This window comes from Pelophylax lessonae (genome assembly GCF_965119305.1).
Source record: "Pelophylax lessonae genome assembly, chromosome: 3".
Lineage (NCBI taxonomy): Eukaryota > Metazoa > Chordata > Amphibia > Anura > Ranidae > Pelophylax > Pelophylax lessonae.
The window spans coordinates 111,261,702-111,284,728 of record NC_138770.1 but is presented as its reverse complement, the minus strand read 5'-3'; the positions used below and the strand labels follow the sequence as shown (position 1 = coordinate 111,284,728).

The 23,027-nt window shown below is 46.6% G+C and overlaps 1 protein-coding gene across 1 annotated transcript in view; it reads right to left on the bottom strand.

Moving 5' to 3' along the window:
• TDRD6 (tudor domain containing 6) overlaps window positions 1-23,027 on the bottom strand; it is a gene marked incomplete at both ends in the record, with an annotated part of 144,079 nt that overhangs the window by 106,629 nt on the left and 14,423 nt on the right. The window contains one exon of the mRNA XM_082250791.1: window positions 17,003-17,089. Coding sequence (XP_082106917.1) covers window positions 17,003-17,089 — 87 coding nt within the window. The remainder of the gene's footprint in view (window positions 1-17,002; window positions 17,090-23,027) is intronic.

Here is a 23,027-nt window from a genome sequence, read left to right as displayed (position 1 = left end):
GACGTAGTCCTCGGTGATTCAACACCCTCGGGACGTCCCAAAGCAGTACCACAAATGAGGGGTGGGAAAATGGAAATCAAATCCAATCTAGAAGGCCCAACCGGTGCCAACTAGAAGTTTACAATGCTCATCCTCAATGATGAGACTCAACAGAAATTTTTCAACAGAAAAAACCCCCCGAGGTAGACCACCGGTCTCCTCAAATTGCGGCCTGCAAAACCTTGCGGCCAAATGAGGCATCCGCCGATGCCATCACATCAATCTTATAAAATTTTGTAAAGGTATGTACCGACGACCAGGTGGCCGCCTTACATACCTGGACCACTGACGCCTGATGGCGATAGGCCCAGGAAGTACTGAGCGCTCGAGTGAAGTGCGCCCTAACAGGGAACGGAGGATTCCGACCCTTAATAGAATAAGCCTGTACCACCGTCTGACTGATCCATCTAGATATGGTCGCGGCAGACACAGGCAATCCCCTTCAAGGGCTATCCGTGATCACAAAAGTGAGTCCGTCTTACGAAAACCACTTTAGGAAGGATGGATTCGGAAGAAGAACCACCTTATCCCTATGAACCACCAGATCTGGGGAACGACAGGATAATGCGGCCAGTTCTGACACCCTGCGTACAGAAGTAATGGCTACCAAGAAGGCCACCTTCTGGGATAATGTAAGCAAGGGAATCTCCCTAATATCTTCAAAGAGAAGTTTCTGAAGAACCGACCACACTAAATTAAGATCCCAGGCGGTAAGGGTGCGCGCACTGGCGGAGCCAGATGTCGCACCCCCTGGATGAAATTCCGCACCAAGGAATGATTAGCCAAAGGTTTCTTGAAAGAAGATTGCTAACGCCGAAAAACCTGACCCTTGATCGTGCTCAAGGATAGTTTCTGCTCAACCCCTTGTTGCAGACAGACCAAAATTCGGGTCTCCGAATAGGTATGTGGGGGAAATCCAATAGATTCACACCATGCAATATAAGACTTCCATGTGCTGGAAGTCGCTTTCCTTGCTTTAACTGGAGGTAGGAATAACTGAAGCTGACACTCCCTTGTCCTTCAGTACCTGGGTCTCAATGGCCAGGCCATTAAGCCAGCGACTGTAAAGCAAGATGGAAGATCGGTCCCTGAGACCGCAAATCCTCCCTGAGAGGAATTCTCCAAGGAGCGTCCGCGACTAGCCTCACCAAGTCGGCGTACCAGGCTCGACGAGGTCAGTCCGGAATTTCCAGAATAACTGGAATTCCCTCCACCTCTATCCTGCGGAGAAGTTCCCGCAGAAACTTGAGAGGATGGAAGGCATGCCGTAGCTGATACTGCCCCCACGGGGCGATCAGCGTTTCTGCTGCGTCCGCTAGAGGATCGCGGCGCAAGCTACAAACCTCCGCACCTTCCTGTTAAGCCAAGGTGCCAACAGATCCACATCCGGGATGTCCCAATGAAGGGACAGCTAGTGAAAAACCTCTGGATGAAGAGGCCATATGCGATTGGATCCGAATCGGGCTGCTCTAGAGCTGCTCGATCCAGTAAATCAGACAAAATCTGATCGCTCTCAGTTCCGATACCCTTATTGGTAATCTGGATACTATCGGAAGAAATGACTTCCCCTGGTTGAGCATCGGAGACTTCCTGGTCCGCTCGCTCAACCGGATCCGATTGTCCAGGGAATCGGAATTCTGATTCCATTAAAAAAGAATCTCCTTCAGGAGAATTCGGGTATGAGACTGGGTATACGGTACTGCCTCTAAGAAGGCCACCATCAGTCCCAGCCAATTGACGGACAGCAACATCCGAATCGTTGACTGAACCTTCTGGAGTTTCTCCGCAAGGAGAAACTCTCTTGCCCAGGATGTATCCAACCTTAGGCCCAGATAGTTCAGTCTCCTGGTGGGAACCAGGGATGATCTTTGGGAAAGCGAAAAAACGCTGATGTCCTGCGATGATGGGGATATAAAGATAGGCCTCCTAAATGTCTATGGACGCCAGGAAATCCCCCTGATGCAGGGAGGCCACCACTGTAAGGATGGACTCTATTTCTTCCCAAGTCCAGATTTGGACGCACCTTGCCCTCTTTCCTGGGCATTGTGAATAGGTTCGAATAGAACCCCTGAAACCGTTCAATGTTAGAAGGGAAGAATCGCACCGGTGGAAGTGATCGAAACTTGATCCTGTGTCCTCCAGAAGCCGGTGAAGACATCCCCCCCACCCCAGAGATGGGTAGGGGCGCATCAGGCTGTATCTTCAGGCTTGGCTGAGCCGGACTTTTTGTTTAGCCGACCAGCGCCCTTTGAAACCCCTCTAAAGGGGCTTTGGAGGGTTTCGCCTTATCGCCCGCCCTCGTGGAACAAACAACTCTTTATGAGCAGAAAAGGAAGGTCCTCGTTAGTTACGAGGTCCTTTTATCCTAACAGTCTGTGGCAAGACAGCAGGTGGTACCGTCTATCCTATAAAGAGGAATTCCTCAAACGGATAGCACCTAGCCATGCGTTTGGAAATAACAGGGGTTCGTTTCAAAACGACCCCATTTGGGTAAAGGAAAATCCTTCGCCCTTTTGGTAGGCTAACAAGTACCAAAAAGGAATCTCAGTCTCAGCTACCTCTGCCAGTGTAACCTCAAGACTAAAGGTTTCCCGGATGGACACAACTAGTGCATCCACCACTCTTGTGCTATGGCGGAGGCAGAAACGTTCTCCTCACTGCTGAGGAGGCATTACCTGAGACAACAGCCCCATAAGAGGGACCTGCAACTGCATTGACCAGCTCCGAATCCGTATCTGAAGTATCTGATAAACAATAGGGGTAGGCGGGGGTCGCTTCTTGACCCCCGTCCCTGACAGGCCACCTCCACCCGGGATACCAAAGACTCCAAAACTGCCGATAATGCATTAAAAACAAGTGGGGTACTGGAGGGTCCTGCGGCCACCTTGAGGAGATCAGGTGGGGATACATATGCGGCAGGGTCAATGATTATACAAGACACTTGCCAGCGACAAAAAATGACAAAGTAAAAAACTTTTTTTTTTTTGTGTCCCCCAGTCGCAACAGCGCCCCTCAGTGTTACCTGCCTTTTTGGACCCCACAGAGAGAGAGAGAGAGACCCCAAGGCTCATCCCTGATGCACAGAAGTTTTCATCAGCTTGCTCAGTGCTTGTCTTGTTACAGACAGGAAGTCTTTGGCCCTATTTCCTGGGTAAAGGAGGCGGCTCCGCCCCTTAACACGCCTGCCGGCGCCTCCCCCTGGCTCCATGAGGTGTTTGAGTCACCTCAAACATGGCCGCCCCCATGCTGGAGACACGAGGCTACACCAAAATGGCGGCCTCGTGCGATCTACCAGACAATGGCGGCGGCCTGCACAGAATAGCGGCATGTCTGCAGAAGGATCTCGGCCTCACAACCCTTCACCCTCATGGTGGTCAGCGTGGTCGGCGGTACCAGACCCTGGCGGGCCGTATGCGGTCAGTGGCCGTCGGGAGGCATCTGCTTAGCTGGAGGAATGATCTGGAATGCAGTATACATGTATAGACATCGCCCTGTGGCTACTGACAGGTAGGATACCTTATACTATCACAGTAAAGTTCTAGTACTGCCACTGACTACAATCATTTTCACATTTTTACAATTCGATTGTCAGCTCCCAAACCAAGCCTCCTGGCTTCTTGTACACAAAAATCACACTCAATTAGGGGGATCTGTGACATGTTATAGGATAGAGGGGAACCCATCCTTACCATTTCAGAGAGGGGCCCGCGTTCACCACAAGACCCGTCAGGGGGAAAGGGGGAACATACTACTCACCATACCGGAACCAGGCGGGCGCCAACTCCTGACAGTACCCCTCTCCACCGAGGTAGGAGGGCTGTCGACCAATACGGACGCCGTGACTCATGGTCTTTGGCGTTTCAGCGAGATGTTTAACTCGCAGGGTCAGTCCCCGTCCAGTGGGACTATGTCGCGGCCGACCCAGCGCGGAGCTATGGCCTGCACGCGCTCGTAGGCTGAACTGGGGTGACCACTGGATCTCAACATCCAGCCCGTCGCCCAGTTCAGCTTTCTTGCTTGAAGATCTCACAGGAACACTGGAGAAAAAAAGCTGTCTAAAAAATCTTTTCTAAGAAAAAAATCCTGCCAGGACCGAAGATCCCAGCAAGGTATCTAGGTCCTTACTCCTAACTAGACAGAAAAAACTGATTTGCTGTAGCAGGAAGTGAGAGGATATACCTTCTGGGACTGCCCCTAGGGTGTGGCCAGAACGTTTTCTTTCTGGTCTAGTCCTACTCCTGTAGAGGGCAGCATAACCCGAGGGTGTTGAATCACCGAGGACTACGTCTGTCAATGAGCGATAGAGAAAGTTCGATTTTGGTTTCATCTGACCAGAGCACCTTCTTCCACATGTTTGGTGTGTCTCCCAGGTGGCTTGTGGCAAACTTTAAATTACACTTTTTATGGATATCTTTAAGAAATGGCTTTCTTCTTGCCACTCTTCCATAAAGGCCAGATTTGTGCAGTATACGACTGATTGTTGTCCAATGGACAGAGTCTCCCACCTCAGCTGTAGATCTCTGCAGTTCATCCAGAGTGATCATGGGCCTCTTGGCTGCATCTCTGATCAGTCTTCTCCTTGTATGAGCTGAAAGTTTATAGGGACGGCCAGGTCTTCGTAGATTTGCAGTGGTCTGATACTCCTTCCATTTCAATATTATCGCTTGCACAGTGCTCCTTGGCATGTTTAAAGCTTGGGAAATCTTTTTGTATCCAAATCCGGCTTTAAACTTCTCCACAACAGTATCTCGGACCTGCCTGGTGTGTTCCTTGTTGTTCATGATGCTCTCTGCACTTTAAACGGACCTCTGAGACTATCACAGTGCAGGTGCATTTATACGGAGACTTGATTACACACAGGTGGATTCTATTTATCATCATTAGTCATTTAGGTCAACATTGGATCATTCAGAGATCCTCACTGAACTTCTGGAGAGAGTTTGCTGCACTGAAAGTAAAGGGGCTGAATAATTCCGCACGCCCAATTTTTCAGTTTTTTATTTGTTAAAGTTTGAAATATCCAATAAATTTCATTCCACTTCATGATTGCGTCCCACTTGTTGATTCTTCACAAAAAATTACAGTTTTATATCTTTATGTTTGAAGCCTGAAATGTTGCAATAGGTCGAAAAGTTCAAGGGGGCCGAATACTTTCGCAAGGCACTGTATACATACACATGATACAAGATATAAATACTTTCACTGTTTCACAGTAGAAATTATAATTATATTACAGTAGCGATTATCTGCTGTTTTTTTTTTACTATAAAGGGCTTTTTTTTTTTTTTTAATCCCATCATGACAGGTGATAAAAAAAGCATGCTGCTGCTACTAAAAGTCTTATTCTGCCCATAGATGTATTGGATTTTTTGGACAAAAATATTTGCATCTATATTTATACAAAAACGATTTGTATATTTGTTGAATGGATGAGTGTTTGAAAATTCCATTTGCTTTTAACATTCAATTTTAAAATGAATATAACTTCTGAGCAAAAACTACATATACTATATGAAGATTTGTTTGATCGAGAAGTTTTCCATTCTGCTCCTTCGAATGTTCCTGTCACTGGTTGACAACGAACACCAAATGGACCCCACTAATGGTTGTAAAATAGGATGAATGTTTTTAAAAAATTTTCTAACAAAATTTTGTTTGTGTATGGCCAGCATAAGTGACAGCAGGCGCAGGGAGCTTTTATCAAGCTACCTGCCTATTAATAAGGGAGTTTATCATTAATAAATCGATACCAATCCGGTCTGAAAATTTGCAAAAAAGTGTTTTAGGTCTTTTAAAATTTTAAAGATTTTGGTCTCCGAGTCTGATATGTACAACATTTAACCACTTAAGCCCCGGAGGATTTGGCTGCTAAACGACCAGGGGGTATTTTGCGATTCGGCACTGCGTGACTTTAACGGACAATTGCGCGGTCATGCGACGCTGTACCTAAACGAATTTGACGTCCTTTTTTTCCCACAAACAGAGCTTTCTTTTGGTGGTATTTGATCACCTGTGCGATTTTTTGATCACGCGCTATAAACAAAAAAAGAGCGTCAATTTTGCAAAAATAACAATATTTTTCACATTTTTTTACATGAAATTCCCCCAAAAAATGTAAAAATCAAAATTTTTTAAAATTTTCGGCCAGTTTGTTTTATGCTACATATGTTTGGTAAAAAAAAAAAAAAAAAAAAACGCAAAAAGCGTATTTTGATTGGTTTGCGCAAAAGTTATCGCGTTTACTAACAAAGGGAAAGATTTTTGTTGTTTTTTTTTTTAACGCGTAATGGCGGCGATCTGCGATTTTTTTTGCGGTACTGCGACATTGCGGCGGGCAGATCGGACCCTTGACTGACATTTTTGACACTTTTGGGGTTACCAGTGACATTTCTACAGTAATCAGTGCTATACATATGCACTGTTACTGTAAAAATACACTGGTAGTGAAGGGGTTAACTTTATTTGAGAGGGAGGGGCTGTGTGTGTCCCTAGGGGCGTGATTCTTACTGTGATTGGCTGTGGCTTGAGCTGTAGGAACACTGATCAACGGTCCTACATTGTAGAACCGTGTGATCAGTGTTTTTACACCGAGGAGAATGACAGGTGGCTTGTTTACACAAGCCGCCTGACTTTCTCCCTCTCCCCCGACGACCGAGTGACCGGCGGACATCGGGTCCGCCGATCACACGCGCGGAGGGGGGGGGGTCCGTGACCGCGCGGGAGCGTGCCTCCGCGGGCGCACGCTTGCTCCCCAGAGCCTCACAGGCTAGCGACGTAGACCTATGTCGCTCTGCCTGTGAGGGGCTGACTGCTATATGCTAAATAAATAAATATGCTGTGAGCAGACGGCAAGTGGTTAAACCTCCAATAATACATACATCTGTCTCAGAGTGGATTAAATATCAAACTATATAGCTGGATATTTATATTTACTACTGCATATAGATATTCAAGAATATTAACTAAATTATACACCAACCTTTTTTTTGTTGAGGTTTTTATCCGATTAGTCGATCGAAATAATAATCGGCCAACTAATCGATTATAAAAATAATCGTTAGTTGCAGCCCTAGAAAAGGATACCGGCGTTTAAAGTGTTTCAGCACCACTAGCACGTGCTTAACGCGCCGCCATTGGTCATTCACAATATCATGAAAAGTCTCAGGACAGGGGAAAACCTTGCCAGACTTTTGGGTCTTGCGGGAGCCAAAGGCCACCTGCTTCCCTGCCGGAGTAGGCTCAGTCATTTTTAAAGTTTCCCTCACTGAGACAACCAGGGCTTCCACTAAAGCACGTTCCAGCGCTGCAGCTGAAGATAGGTCCTCTTCACCATCTGACTGCGAGGACAGCAACCCTTCAGGTAGGGGGGTGTCCGTGGCAACCACATAAGCCTCTAAAGCAGAGGATTCCACCAATGATGGAGAAGGCAGCGGCCGTTTCCGGCAAGTAACCTTTTTCTTGACAAAATCAACTTTCGTTGCCAGGCTTTCCAGAGCTGCTGAAATCGCAGCCAGCTACTGCGATACGGACTGTCCAGGAGTCGCACAGAGTGGGTCTGAGGGTGAATTTACAGCCTGGGACTCCATAATTAAAGTATAAAAAAAAACGGAGTACTGTCACTTTAAGAAGCGCTGATCGCGGTTCCCATCATCGATCGCTGCAGTCTACATAGTCCCCCTTTAATATACACTAACAGCAGACTGCGTAGGGCTATGCCCGCAAAGACCCCAGTACTGTACCACCTCCAGGGAGAACCCTCTCGAACGGCTTCTGCAGCATGGAGAAGAGACACAGGAAGTAATCTCGGCCTGTAGTAGGAAGAAGCATCAAAGGAAGTGATCTCGGCCTAGATGTAAACGGTCACGCTGCCAGTGCAGTGAAAACTACACAAAATTGGTTGCCAATACATTTTAATAGGAAGCTCAGGGAAAATACCTGCCCCATACAAGTCAATGAGGAAAATCTGCACATTGCCCACACTTTGGATGGCAGCGCCCACGGCGAGCCATGCGGCCAGGGACCCCCATAATGAAGGCCTCAAGAATCTACACCCAGAACCAGAAAGAGACAAGGTATTATTGCTACCCCCTCAGGACGCCAGGAGCCCCAGTTACATAGCCCCCTGTGGGGATGGGAGAGGGAGTCAGGGCACAAGGGCCGGGTACCCGACAGGCTAGGGGGATCTTTTAGGAGGTATCCCCAGGAGATGGCCCAAATCCCTCCCCCAAGGCAACCAGGGGCAAGGGGGGTCATATTTACTTAGTCGGGGCTCTGTGGCTTATGCATGTATTTGCAAATGTGTGCAACTAAACCTCTGTTTTTAACGCATACTGTTGGACAGGTCAATTCGGTTGGTCGCAGACTAGTCTGTAAGGAGAGCTTGGAAACTTTTTGTGTCTTGTTATATGCGTTGCCCTTCCAATGCTCCTTGCTGCAGAGACCAGTTACAGTTGTGGGCAGTAACCATTTGTTTGCGCTATGGATTATATTGGCCAGGCAACGCACTGACACCTTTGCTGCCATAGTGCTATAGGCTGGGTGTTCAGTGTGTCCCTGTGCCTTTAATAAGTGTTGGGCTCCCTTCAGGTATATCTGACCTACACCTGTCCATATAAATGCATGTGCTTTCATTGCTGGAGACTAACAGAATTTAGAGTTAGGACCACAGATAATGGGGTGTCTTGCACATGTATTTGCAAATGTGTGCAACTAAACCTCTGTTTTTAACGCATACTGTTGGACAGGTCAATTCGGTTGGTCGCAGACTGGTCGGTAAGGAGAGCTTGGAAACTTTTTGTGTCTTGTTACATGCGTTACCCTTCCAATGCTCCTTGCTGCAGAGACCAGTTACAGGTGTGGACAGTAACCAGCTGTTTGGGTCACATTTACTCACCATACCATTAACCGGGTGGGCTCTGCTCCGGTCAGACCTCCTCCCACCCGAAGTGGGGGTGCTGCCAGCCGAGGGGTACTCTGCGACTCAGGGCGTTCCAGGTCGTCGCGTCCCAGCGAGGCATACGATGGCAGGCTCGTCCTCATCTGGAAAGGGCACAGTCGTGGCGAGGCCTAGTGCGGGACTATAACCTGCGCATGCTCATAGGCCAGGCTGGGAGGACCATAAGGATCTAGCTTATCCAGTGCGAAGCCCCAACCGGCATGGTTTGTAGATCACAAGGAGAATCCCCCTGAACAACTAGAAAAGTGAGTAAAGAGAAATAAAATATTCTTAAAAGAATAAAAAACTGAGACAGGAGTCCCAGCAGGAAGCCTAGGTCCTACTCCTTTCTCTAGGCAGAAACAAAATGGTTTACTGAGCTGAGAGTGTGTGGGTTATGCCTGTGGGGACAGCCCCGTGGGCGTATACATGTACATTTTCTTCCTGCCTAGACTACTCCTGCAGGGGGCAGCATAACCCATTCAGCTGATGAAGATGAGGCTGAGTCTGTCAATGGACGATAGAGATATATATAAATGTTTGGGGGTTCAAAGTATGGTACAGGCTATAATGACTGGACTTTGTTAGTACCGGTCGCTACTAACCAACAACATGGCCGCCTCCAATGCGGCGGCGATAAGTTTTTTCCTCCCTACCCGGTGTTCTGTGAAAAGAGGCATCTGCTCATGTACCATAGTGTACAGGCTGCCGGTGGTCTGTGAAAACAGCAACTCGTCCAAATCTCCAATTATTCCTGCTGTAGAGTAAACGGAAGTGACGTGGTTGGAGATTTTTCGGAGTTTGAGTTTTTGGCAGAACACCAGCTGTTTTAGAGGGGTTGAATCACGATTTTCTAATGATTAATCGTGCAGCTCTAACCCAGAGTATTTCTACTAACAAGAATCTGCACCCCAGAGCTATGTGCACTACCAAGAACCTGCATCCCAGAATAACAGTGCTAATAACAATTTGCATCAAGAAAATGCACCCCAGAATTTGCATACTACCACAATTATGCACCCCAGAATTAAGTGTACTACGAAGTAAATAGACCCCAGAGCTATGTGTACTATCAAGTAACCGGACCCAAGAACAAGTGTGCTACTAAGTATCTTCACCCCAGGGCAAGTGTACTACAGGCATACCCCGCTTTTAAGTACACAATGGGACCAGAGTATGTATGTAAAACGAAAATGTACTTAAAAGTGAAGCAATACCTTTTTTTAATTTCTCAATGCATGTAAATACACTAGCTCCATAGGAAATCTTGGTAAGCTTGACATGGCACTGCTCCCAAACCATAAGTGACAAGGACACCAAGCTTGGGGAGCATGTTAAGGGGATCCAGGACTGTGACATGTGTTATAGTCCTGGGTCCCCTCTCGGTGCTCCCTAAGTTTGGTATCCCTGTCACTTATGGTTTGGGAGCAGTGCCATGTCAAGCTGAGCAAGATTTCCCATAGACGCCAATGTTAAAAACCGGGAGTAGCGCCATGCCAAGCTGCCTAGGCTGTGTCCGTGCTCGCGAGTGTACATAAAATGAATGTACTTAAAAACGGGGTATGCCTGTACTTATGCAAAACGGGTCCCAGTGAAAAAACTGTTTGGTGGGGGTAGTCCTTCACCGACTCACCCCAAAGGGGGGGGGGGTGTGGGGAACCTATGGGAGTAGAACCATCAAAAACAAAATGGAATGGGAGTAACCATTGACAAGATAAGGCGATATCTACATGGTGTGAAGGGTAAAAAGAAATACTTTATTCAAAAATTGAGAATTAATAACATATTGTCACACATATCTGCAAACATAAATCACAAGACATGACATTAACATAAATAAAAGACTATCACAATGACAGTGCAGGTGAATGAATACAGGGGATATGTCACTCACGGCTGTAGAATAAGCAAATATCAAAACTCCCGCTATGCTGTGAAACACAATAGCAATGTGATAGTTAGCATTAATTGCATGACTTGGAATCAATCTGAAAACCACAGTAAGCTTATCACATTTCAAAAAATCAGATTCAATATTGCAGGTGTGGATCGCTTTGCAGATGTGGATCACTCTTCAGAGTGCTGTATTTAAGATAAAGCAACATGAGCTGATCCAATTAATCAGCATAGTAAGAGGACACACCTAATGAAACATTTGCTGGTGTAAATACACAGTCCAACCAAAATGAGATTCCGAGACTGACTATGAGTGAATGGAAAAACAGTATATTCCACTGATGTCAGGTATTCCAATCAAGAGTATAATGAATGGAAGTTCAAACACACATCCACATTTGATAGACAGTCCAGTGGAGATATCAGCACTCCCACTATGTAGTGAAGCACAGTAGCAATGTGATGGTTGGCATAAATTACATGACTTGAAGTCAACTTGAAACGGGAGTTAAGAACCACAGTGATGAGTATCACATTTCAAAAAGTCAAATTCAATGTTGGAGGTGTGGGTTGCTCTTCAGAGTGCTATATATCTGATAAGGCAGCATGAGCTGATCCAATTAGTCAGCATTGTAGAGGAACACACCTGATGAAACATTTGCTGGGGTAAATACAAAGTCCATCCAGAGGGAGATTCTGAGACTGACTGTAGGTGAATAGAAAAAATAGAATTTTTGTAAGAACTTACCGTAAAATTCTTTTCTCTGAGTCCTCTGACAGTCGCCGCCCACTCATACAATCTGCACGTCTGGGTATTGGCCTTCTCCACAGGAGTAAGCTAGGGCAGAAGATTTTGTTAGAATATTCACAAAAACTTTGTATAGACACACCTACGGGGGCTGTCCCTATGGTCAATACCCCCAGCTAGCTTCATTCCCAATTCAGTTTGGTAGCAAGCAGTATAGAGATCCATGAAACCCAAAAGAGGGGTGGGGGGTGGCGACTGTCAGAGGACTCGGAGAAAAGAATTTTACGGTAATTTCTTACAAAAATTCTATTTTCTCTTAAGTCCTCTGACAGTCCACTCATACAATCTGCACATCCCAAAGCAGTGTAGATGTGAGGGGTGGGAAAACGTAACCGTCAAGAAAGGCAATGCAGCACCCAGGTCAGAGAAAAGAACCTTTTCTGAACCAGAAAGGTCAACACTGGGCAACAAGAAAGCTCAACAGGAGCGAAAGCCCAGGAAAAAAAAAAACAAAAAAAAAGGGAAAACCCCCAACAGGAGGAGACAGGCCAAAACTACCCCGTCTCCCCCAAGGCACTGCCGCACTCAAAACTTTGCGGCCAAAAGAGGCATCCGCTGATGCCAAGACATCAAGTTTGAAAAATTTAAAAAGGTATGCACGGACGACCAGGTCGCCGCTTTGCACACCTTAATTTACCGACGCCTGATGGCGAAAGGCCAAAGACTCACTAAAATCTCTCTGGTAGAGTGCGCTGTGACAGGGAAAGGTGGAACCTGATCCCTAATTGAATAGGCCTGCACAATCGTCTGCCTTATCCATTTTGAAATGGTTGCCGCAGACGCAGCCGTACCCTTCCGAGGTCCCTCAGGAAGGACAAAAAGACAATCCGACTTTCTGAAGGATTCAGTAGATGACAGGTAAACCCTGATCGCCCGGACCACATCCAAGGAATGCAAGGCAAACTCCTTAGGATGCTTAGGCTTCGCACACAGCGAAGGTAAGACAATGTCCTTGTTGAGATGGAAATCTGAAACCACCTTCAGAAGAAAGGACTGATGAGGTCGCAAGACCACTTTATCCCTATGAACAACCAGATAGGGGGAGCGGAAAGACAGGGCCACCAACTACGACACTCTGCGAGCAGATGTGATCGCCACCAGAAAGGCAACTTTCCGTGACAGCACCGGCAGAGGAATCTCCCGGATGTTCTCAAAGGGAGGACGTTGCAAAACGGACAGAACCAAATTCAGGTCCCAAGGGGGCAAGGGTGCCCTCCTAGGGGGGGCCAAATGACGCACCCCTTGAATGAAGGTGCGGATCAAGGAATTCAACGCCAAGGGGCGCTGAAAGAGAATGGCAAGCGCAGACAACTGGCCCTTAACAGTGGTCAGCGCAAGACATTGCTCCACACCAGTTTGCGTGGATGGAACCCCTGCGACTCGCACCAGGCGAAATAAGCCTTCCAGGTACGATAATAAAAGAAAAAAACTTACCTGATGAGGCCTTCCTGACCATGAGCAAGGTAGGAATGACCGCTGACGAGAGACCTCTGTCTCTTAAAACCTGGCTTTCAACAGCCATGCCGTCAAAGCCAGCGACTGTAAAGCAGGATGGAAGATCGGCCCTTGAGACAGAAGATAGTCTTAGCGGGAGCCGCCAGGGAGGCTCAACGACCAGTTGCATGATGTCCGCGTACCAAGACCGGCGTGGCCAGTCTGGGGCCACCAGAATCAACCTCGGTTTAGAGACCAACCTGCGAAGGAATCTGGACAACAACTGAATCGGGGGAAAGGCATAAATCAGCCGATACTGATGCCAAGGCACCACCAACGCGACCGAGGCGACCACCAGAGGGTCTGGCGTTCGTGCCACGAACCCTCCCACCTTGTTGTTGAGACGAGGCACGAACAGATCCACGTCCAGGGATCCCCACAGTGCACACAGCATCTGAAACGCATCCGGGTGGAGGGACCATTCCCCTTGGTCCAGGGTCTGGCGATTTAGATAGTCCGCCTGCCAGTTCTCAAAACCTGGAATGTGAACTGCCGAAATCGCCGGGACCTGCGTCTCGGCCTAGGACAGAATCTCGGCCACTTCCTTGGCCGCCCGGGCACTCCTGGTGCCCCCTTGGTGATTGGTGTAAGCCACCGCAGTTGCGTTGCCCGTCTGGGCACGCACTGGGCAGCCCCGAAGTCGATCCGACCAACGGAGCAAACAGAGCCTGATTGCCCGCAGTTCCAAGACATTTATCAGCAGGGAGGATTCCCCCTCCGACCAAGTGCCCTGGGCAGACAACTTGGCCAGAACTCCACCCCAGCCCGACAGGCTGGCGTCCGTGGTGACCACAGTCCATAGCAACGGACGAAAGGACTTGCCTTCCTTCAGAGCCGGAGACTGGTGCCACCACAGGAGATCCGATCTGACTTGGGGGTTCAAAGAAATCCTCCTTTCCAAAGACTGAGGATGTCTGTCACACCGGACAAGAATCTCCGCTTGAAGAGATCTCGTGTGAAACTGTGCAAATGGGATAGCCTCGAAAGCCGACACCATCAAGCCCAGGGACCGCATGCAGGTCCGAAGTGAGGAGAACTCGTTGTCCCTGAAGGACCTGACCTCGTCCTGCAGGATCCGGAGCTTGTCCTCTGGAAGAAAGACCTTCGTCTGGGCAGAGTCCAGAATCATCCCCAGGTAAGGGAGGCGAACAGAAGGCGACAAAGTCGACTTCTGAAAATTGATGGTCCACCCCGAGCTCCTGGAGCGTCTGAACTGTGATCGACAGATCACACAACAGAGTGGCACTGGAGCTCGACCTTAATAGGAGATCGTCCAGATAACAGAGGATGGCAATACACTGTACCCGTAACAATGCTAGAACAGGAGCCAAAACTTTGGTAAAAACCCTTGGAGCCGAAGCGAGGCCGAAAGGCAACGCCACGAACTGATAGTGCTTCTCCGCTATTGCGAATCGGAGGTACCTCTGATGACCCTCGTACATAGGGATGTGTAGATACGCATCCTTGAGGTCGATGGAAGCCAGGAAATTCCCTGGACTCAGGTATGCCACCACCGACCGGAGGGACTCCATTAGGAACTTCTGAACCCGCACAAAGCGGTTTGGAAAAGTCCAGAATCGGACGCACCTTGCCCTCCTTTCTGGGCACTGTGAACAGATTTGAGTAAAAACCCCGAAACCTGTCCCGCTGTGGAACCGGGACAACCACCCCTTGGGCAAGGAGATCCAGAACTGCCCGATGGAGATCTCGGAAACGATCAGGGGTTAAATGAAGATTTGAGGGAAAGAATCTGTCTGCTGGGCGAGATCGAAACTCGATCTTGTACCCTGACCGAATGAGTTCTTGAACCCACCTGTCCTGAATCTTGGCCAGCCAAGGTTCGGGAAAACAACGCAGACGTCCCCTCACCCCTGAAACGGGTGAGGGCGCTCCTTCATGCCAAGGCGGACTGAGCCGCTGTGCCAGTGTGGGCAGCTTTGACTTGGCCGCCCAAGGCTTTTTCTGGCCACTAAAGGCCTTGAAGGACTTACCTTTGTCTTGTGCCTTGAAGGCACGAAAGGACCCCTGCTTAGGTTTAAAGGAGGGACCGCGCTTGCCGCGGAATGATTTTCCCCTGGACACATGGGGCAAGAGTGCTCTTGCCCCCAGTGATCCCCTTGACCAGTTCATCCAGAGAGTCCCCAAAAAGACGACTCCCCGCATAAGGGATGTCAGACACTGTCTTCTTGGAAGACTGGTCGACCGCAGCCCCAGCCAGAGAAAAGCCAGCCTACTCCTAAGCTAGGCAGCAGCAAACTGAATTGGGAATAAAGCTAGCTGGGGGTATTGACCATAGGGACAGCCCCCTGTAGGTGTGTCTATACAAAGTTTTTGTGAATATTATAACAAAATCTTCTGCCTAGCTAACTCCTGTGGAGAAGGCCAATACCCAGACGTGCAGATTGTATGAGTGGGCGGCGACTGTCAGAGGACGTAAGAGAAACCGTATATTCCACTGATGTCAGGTATTCCAATCAAAGAGTATAATAGCTGAAAGTTCAAGCACACATTCATCTTGGATAAATTATTCAATGCAGATAGAGGGGAGCCTAAGCAGGATAATACTATTAGGGATGCACCGATCCAATTTTAGGATCAGATATCAGCGCTGATACTGCCACAATAGCTGGATCGGTAAAATTAACCGAACCACAGGCCAATCCGGTTTTGCTGAGTCCCGGCTCAGCCGTCCCTTACTTGCACGGAGCCACCGATACACGGGCCGATCCGGTTTTGCTGAGTCCCGGCTCAGCCGTCCCTTACTTGGTGCAGTAGTAGTATGGGATGGGAGCCGCTACTTCCTGTATAGGCCCAGCTCACATGCCGAGTGATATCAGATGCACTCTGCCTGTGAATGGAGGAGCCATACACATGAAGCAGCGGCTTTGCTCTGTACTGCAGCCGCATGCATACTGTGTGTGTGTGTGTGTGTGTAGTTCCGAATTGGTATCGGCAGATACACAATGCCAGATATCGGCATCCGGACAAGAAAAGTCGGATCGGTGCACCCCTAAATACTATATCACCCAAACATGTGGATTGTAATACTCACTGCTTCTTGTCACTTGTGACCCCAATATGAAGTTCCAAAGTTGACCGTGGCCAGGCTGGTGATAAGAACTTAGGAGCCAGTTTCAGAGTGTCCAAATGAAGTATCTGTGTTAGTAAGGGGAGATGAGGCTGAAGAGAGTGATCCCATGAGCTGGCTTCTCCTTTTTCCAATATAAAGTGCGGTGAGTATGGCAGCTACCGCCGGTAAGTGTCTCTCCACACGCATCGGTTTGTAAGGCTTCACGAGCAGCTCAGAGCACACCTGCCTGTCATCTGGGAGTAACGGCCGTCACTGGATGACGTGTTTCGTCCGCCACTCTGCAAACTTCTTCATTAGGTGTGTCCTCCTACTATGCTGATTATTTGGATCAGCTCATGTTGCTTTATCTGAAATACAGTACTCTGAGGTAGTAATGCAATTAATGCTAACTATCACATTGTTATTGTGTTTCACAGCACAACGGGAGTTTTGATATTTGTTTATTCTACAGCCGTTAGTGACATATTCCCAGTATTCATTCACCTGCACTGTCATTGGGATTTTCTTTTAATCATGTTAATGTCATGTCTTGTGATTTGTGTGACAATATGTTATTAATTCTCAATTTTTTAATAAAGTATTTTTTTTTAACCGTTCACACCGCTTGGGTATCGCCTTATCTTGTGAATGGTTACTCTTATTCCATTTTGTTCAAGTGTACTACTTCGTATCTTCCCTCAGAATATGCATCCCAGCTTATGTGTACGTCTTGCCATAGCCAGAAAGAACAGAGTATTACCTTCTTCATTAGTGGCTTGTTGAAAATCCCTTGGTGATGAATCCACTGTATCAGCTTCAGTCTCCTCTGTATTCAATACATCTAAACCTAGGGTATTATTACAAGAAACATTACATTTATAAAATGCAACCCATTCTACATGTTACAATAGGCAGAGCAAAAGCCTCCTTTGGTCCAGACATGATTATTATTATTATTAGACAGGATTTATATAGAGTCAGTTTGCATAGCGCTTAACAAAATGAAGGCAGACATTACAGTTACAATACAATGTGGAACAAAAGGAATCAGAGGGCCATGCTCGTTAGAGCTTACAATCTAAAGGATGTGTCCATTAGGGCAGGTATACCACACTGTATGATTAAAAACATACCAGCGCTCCATTTTGACTTCAGAACAGTGAACCGACTTAGAAAAAAAAAACAAACTGTTTTATATAACACTTGTGTCCATAAATAAGTGCTCATAAGCAAAATGTTCACAATTCCCTGCATCTATTTCTTCAAATGGTGGGAAGAAATGTTGCCCATTTCTCTCAGTGGTGGCTAAAGAGGGACAAAAAAGTCACACCCATACATTTTTAGTCTAATAAATCAACAATCATAATACAGCATCAGTCAAAAAATGTTGGTTATGATAGTAAAAAAAAAAACACATTAAAATCAGCGCTAACCAACGAGATCCACCAGGTCGAAACTTCTGTTCCGTTTTTAATGAAGATAAGATTGCCCTGGACATCACATCAAAAGACATAAGCAGCTCGAAAGACAAAGTAAACTGGACATTCAGGCTACGTTCACATGTGGGCGTAGCAGATCGCGGGCAGAAGCACAGAGGGGTTAATTAACTGCCACTGGTCGGTCACAAATTCATCAGTGACCAGCAGTGGCAATACATTAACCCACTCATGCTGCATAATACAAATACCATTGGTAATTAAATTAACCACTATACTGCGACAGGGTGGCAGCTAAAAGTGTACGCCTGCCTGTTTTTGGTGTATGCCCCTGTTCTATTTTAAAATTATTTGGGGGAAAAAAGTCATTTTCGGTTTTCGGCCAAGGGCATCCTGCATTTTCGGTTTCGGCCCAGAATTTTCATTTCGGTGCATCCCTATTCTAGAGTATATGCAAAGTGCTATAGGGCAGTCGGCAAGCAGTTAATCAATGTACCTTACACTTTACATAACTATATTGAAAACCACATTCTTGATATCATCCAGGGTTAAATCTTAGATAGCTGTTCCTAAATGTTACAGCGGTGGCTCTCCAAACAAAATTCAGGAGATTCTACAGCTCGCATCTGCACACAGAAGATGGCTAACAGCACATCTTTGTTTTGTGCTTTTATGTACTGTATGCTTCCCCCCTTGTAACTAGAACATGAAGTATGAGAAAAACAGCAACAGGTGTTCTAATTTATCCAAAATGTTGGTTAAGATTTGGGCTTTATGAGAAATCTAATAAAAGAGAAATCCCATACTTGTTTTGTAGGCGCTTACTCTGAAACGGTTAATAGTTTACTGTAAGTCACTAATGGGACATCTTCCCCAACTCTCTAAAATATGCATTAGTCACCCCCATACTTAAAAAGCCCTCACTAGACCCCACCAATCTTAACAACCTACACCCCCATCATCTCCTTGCTCCCCTTTTTATCCAAACTCCTTGAACATCTGGTCTACAACCGACTGAGGGAACACCTCGCCGAGAAGAACCTTTTCTTGATCCCCTTCAGTCTGGATTCCGCCCTCAGCACTCCACGGAAGCTGCTCTCCTGAAACTCAAACGCTCAAAAAGCTAAATCCAATGGACACTATTCTGTACTCCTACTCCTGGACCTCTCTGCTGCCTTTGACACAGCTTTTGACTCCTCAAAAAACTCCATGTCTTTGGTCTCCGTGACTTTTCTCTTCGCTGGTTCCCATCCTATTTATCCAACCGCACCTTTAGCGTTACATACAATTCTACTTCTTCCTCTCCCTTTCTCTGTTGGGGTCCCCCAAGGTTCTGTTCTTGGACCTCTCATTATCCATCTACATCTCCTCCCTGGGTCAGGTAATAGCCTCCCATGGCTTCCAATACCATCTCTTATGCTGACAAAATCCAAATCTACCTCTCTACCCCTCAGTTCACTCCTTCAGTCTCCTCCCACATCACTAATTTACTAACAGACATATCAGCCTGGATGTCACACCACTCCCTCAAACGTAATCTATCCAAAACTGAGCTTATGATTTTTCCTCCCCCATGTGCCTCTTCCCCTGATTTCTCTGTCAAGATCGATCGCACTATCAACCCATCCTCGCATGCCTTCAAGGTTCTAGGTGAAACCCTGGACCGTGAACTATCCTTTTGGCCCCACGTCCAAACACTGACCAAATCTGGTCGACTCAACCTCCGCAACATCAAAGAAAAGCTCCTAGTTCACTCCTTAGTCTCTTGCCTTGACTACTGCAACTCCCTCCTCACGGTATTACCTTTACATAGCCAATCCCCGTTCAGTCAATCATGAATTCTGCTGCCAGGCTCATCTACCTTACCAACTGATCAGTGTCTGCTACCCCTCTCTGTCAATCCCTCCATTGTCTGCCACTCACCCAACAAATTAAATTAAAAATTCTAACAACTTACAAAGCCCTCCACATCATCACTAACCTAGTCTCAAAATATCAATCTACGTGTTCCCTTCGTTCCTCCCAAGACCTCCTGCTCTTAAGTTGCCTCGTCGCCTCCTTCCATGCTCGCCTCCAGGACTTTTCCTGAGCCTCTCCTATGGAACTCACTTCCCCAATCTGTCCAACTATCACCTGTTTTCTTTTAGACGATCCCTGAAAACCCTTCTCTTCAGAAAAAGCCTATTCTGCCCACACCTAACAACTGACCTTTTATTTTCTCCATCAGATCACCCCCCCCCCCCCCCACGTGATTACCTTTTATATCACTTGACCCTCCTTCATAGATACTAAGCTCGAATGAGCAGGGCCCTCTGATTTCTCCTGTATTGAATTGTTTTGTAACTACTGTAACTGTACTGTCTGCCCTCGTGTAAAGTACTGCGCAAGTGTTGATGTTTACAGTGGTTGTAAAGGTAAAGAACAATTACAGCCAGCTGCTCTGTTCTATTAATCTCTCCTACACTGTGAATTTTTTTTTTTTTTTTAAAACAATGCCTAGATCTGTTCTGGCCGGTCACGTGACCTCCAGCTGCACTATTTCTCTAATCTACAGGCTATAGCGAGAGGGACCGAGATCCCCCTCTGACGTCAGCCAGGGAGGCAACATGACTGCTGTGCTGGCCACTCCGCCCTTCCCGCTGTAGCCCTTTGAGGGAAGAGAGAGGCCGAAGGTCACATGACCGGCCAGGACAGATCTAGGATAAGGTATATACAGGCAAAAAAAAAAATTCCACTGTGTAGGAGAGATTAATAGAACAAATAAGCTGGCTGTATTTGTTCTTTACTTTTACTGCCAGCTAATAGCGGCAGGAGGGGCGGAGAGACACACAGAAGCTGACAGGCAGGGGGGGGAGAGAGGGGGGAGAGCAGCAGGATGACAGAGGCACGTAAACTGACCATGGTAATCATGGATCAGCAGCCATGATTATCATGGTCAGCACACAGAGGGGGAGCACAGGAACAGGCAGCCAGGTTTTTTACTCCTGAATAGGTAGAAAAAAAACTGGAGTCCTACAGCAGAAAGTTATGGTATACCTTCTGGGACTGCCCCAGGGGCGTTACCAAAAAGGATTCTGCCTAGTGCTACTCTTAAAGAGAGACAGCATAAAGCCCAATAGTCTGAAGACTTGAAGCTGTGTCCGTCAGTGAACAAAAGGGAAAAGTAATTTTTTTTTCTTCACCGATGTGTGCTAATGAAGCTGCACTGTTAGGCTGCAATGATGCTCCTGCACTGATAATCAGTGTAAACTCTGTGCTGACAGGCTTGCCGGTTATTGGCTATCGCTTTCTCCTGCAGACACAGCAATGGAGGAAAGGACTGCAGACAACCAGCAAGTGTGTTTACATGTGACCAGCTGTGATTGGATGCAGCTGATCACATGGTAAAAGGGCACCTGTGATTGGTCCTTTACTGCAATCTGTGATCAGCTGTGTCAGAAGGACGCAGTGGTCACAGAATGCGCCCGATGCGTACCGCAGGATGTGGGTTCTGGGGGGGATGTCCATGGACGCCCTCCCAGAACTAGACGACTGCGCTGTAGCAGTCTATTGAAGGAAGGTGTTATCAAGCACATACATATAAGCTGTTCTGAGACTTGATCTAGACATGCTTGTTCTAGGTCAGTTAAAAAAAAAAAAGTACAGGAAGCATAGTACTGTTTGTGATAAGTTTCTTATTAACCTCTGTTAACCTTGTAGATGACCACAACATAAGACCCCGTTCACACCTGAGCGTATTTCAGCTCATAAAACTCTCAGCTCTGAAGTCTCAAAACGCCCAAGCAAAATCCCTTTAATTTCAATGGCCACTGTTCTCATATCAGCGTTTTGTCACCTGAAGCAAAACGCTTAAAGCTCTAAAAAGTACATGAGCTTTTTTTTTGGCAGATTACAAGCGTTTTTGTTAGATGTCAATGCCTGCCTCCAAACTTCTGCAAAAAACGCCTGAAAAAAGCCTATTGCAGTAAACAATACTAAACACAATAAAGTACTTCTTTAAACTGCTTACCACTATTTTAAAAGCCCTTTTTTTTGTTGATAGAGTAAGAAATGGTTAAAGCCTAACTTCAGGAATTCAGCCACTTTGTAAAATATGCTGGCATACTATGTGTTAAGTCCAATGAGGTGCATGCCACCCTGTGGCTTTATCGCTTTACAGTGGTTGTTAACCACTTAAGGACCAGTCCAATTTCTGACACTTGTTGTTTACAAGTTACAATCAGTATTTTTTGCTAGAAAATTACTTAGAACCCCAAAACGTTATCTATTTTTTTAGCAAAGACTCTGTATAATAAAATGTCGGTCGTTTTAATATTTTTTGTCATGCGGTATTTGCGTAGCGATCTTTCAAATGCAATTTTTTTTGAAAAAATACATTTAGCTGCATTAAAAAAAAAAAAAAAAGTAAAAGCTAGCCCAATGTCTTTCTATAATGTGAAAGAATGTTACGCCGAGTAAAATAGATACCCAACATGTCATGGTTCATAAATGCGCACGCTTGTGGATTGGCGACAGACAATGGTACTTAAAAATCTCCATAGGCAACGCTTAAAAATTTCTACAGGTTACCAGTTTAGAGTGACAGGGAAGATCTATAGCTGGAATTAATGCCATCGCTCTAACGATCGTGGCGATACCTTACATGTGTGGTTTGAACAACGTTTACATATGTGGGCGCGACGTGCGTATGCGTTCGCTTCTGCGCGCAAGTTTGGAGGGACGGATCGCTTAAAATGTATTTTTGGTTCTTATTTATTTTACCTTTTATTTTTACACTATCCCTTTAAAACTATTTTTTATCACTTTTATTCATATTACAAGGAATGTAAACATCCCTTGTCATAGAAATAAGCAGGACAGGTCCTCTTTATTGTGAGATCTTGGGTCAAAACACCCTCGGATTTCACATTTACACTAAAAAGCAAAAAAAAAATATTTATCATGAAAAAAAATGGGGCACTTAAAGCCGTAGGTAGAAAGCGACCTATGAAGTCGCTCGACTTCCTTGCCTAGGAGGAAAAAGGAACAGATCGTTTCCCCCGCTACCGATGGCTTCGGTAAGCGGGGAAAATGACGGGGAAGATGCAGGGGGGGGGGGGGACACCCCTCTCGCTGCTCATAAAAGTGCTCATAAAAGTGATCCCGTGGCGCCACCGAGACCACTTTTATGTGAAAAGAGGACCGCCCGCCCAGTAAAAAAATACTGGGGTTATGGCAGCTATCTGCTGCCATAACCCCGATATCTAACGTCAAAGTAGCAACGTAAAACTGCAGCGGGCAGTCCAAATTGGTTAAGCAACTTGCATGACTTTGTATAATCCTCGGTTTCCTAAGCCTGGGTGCCTCTGT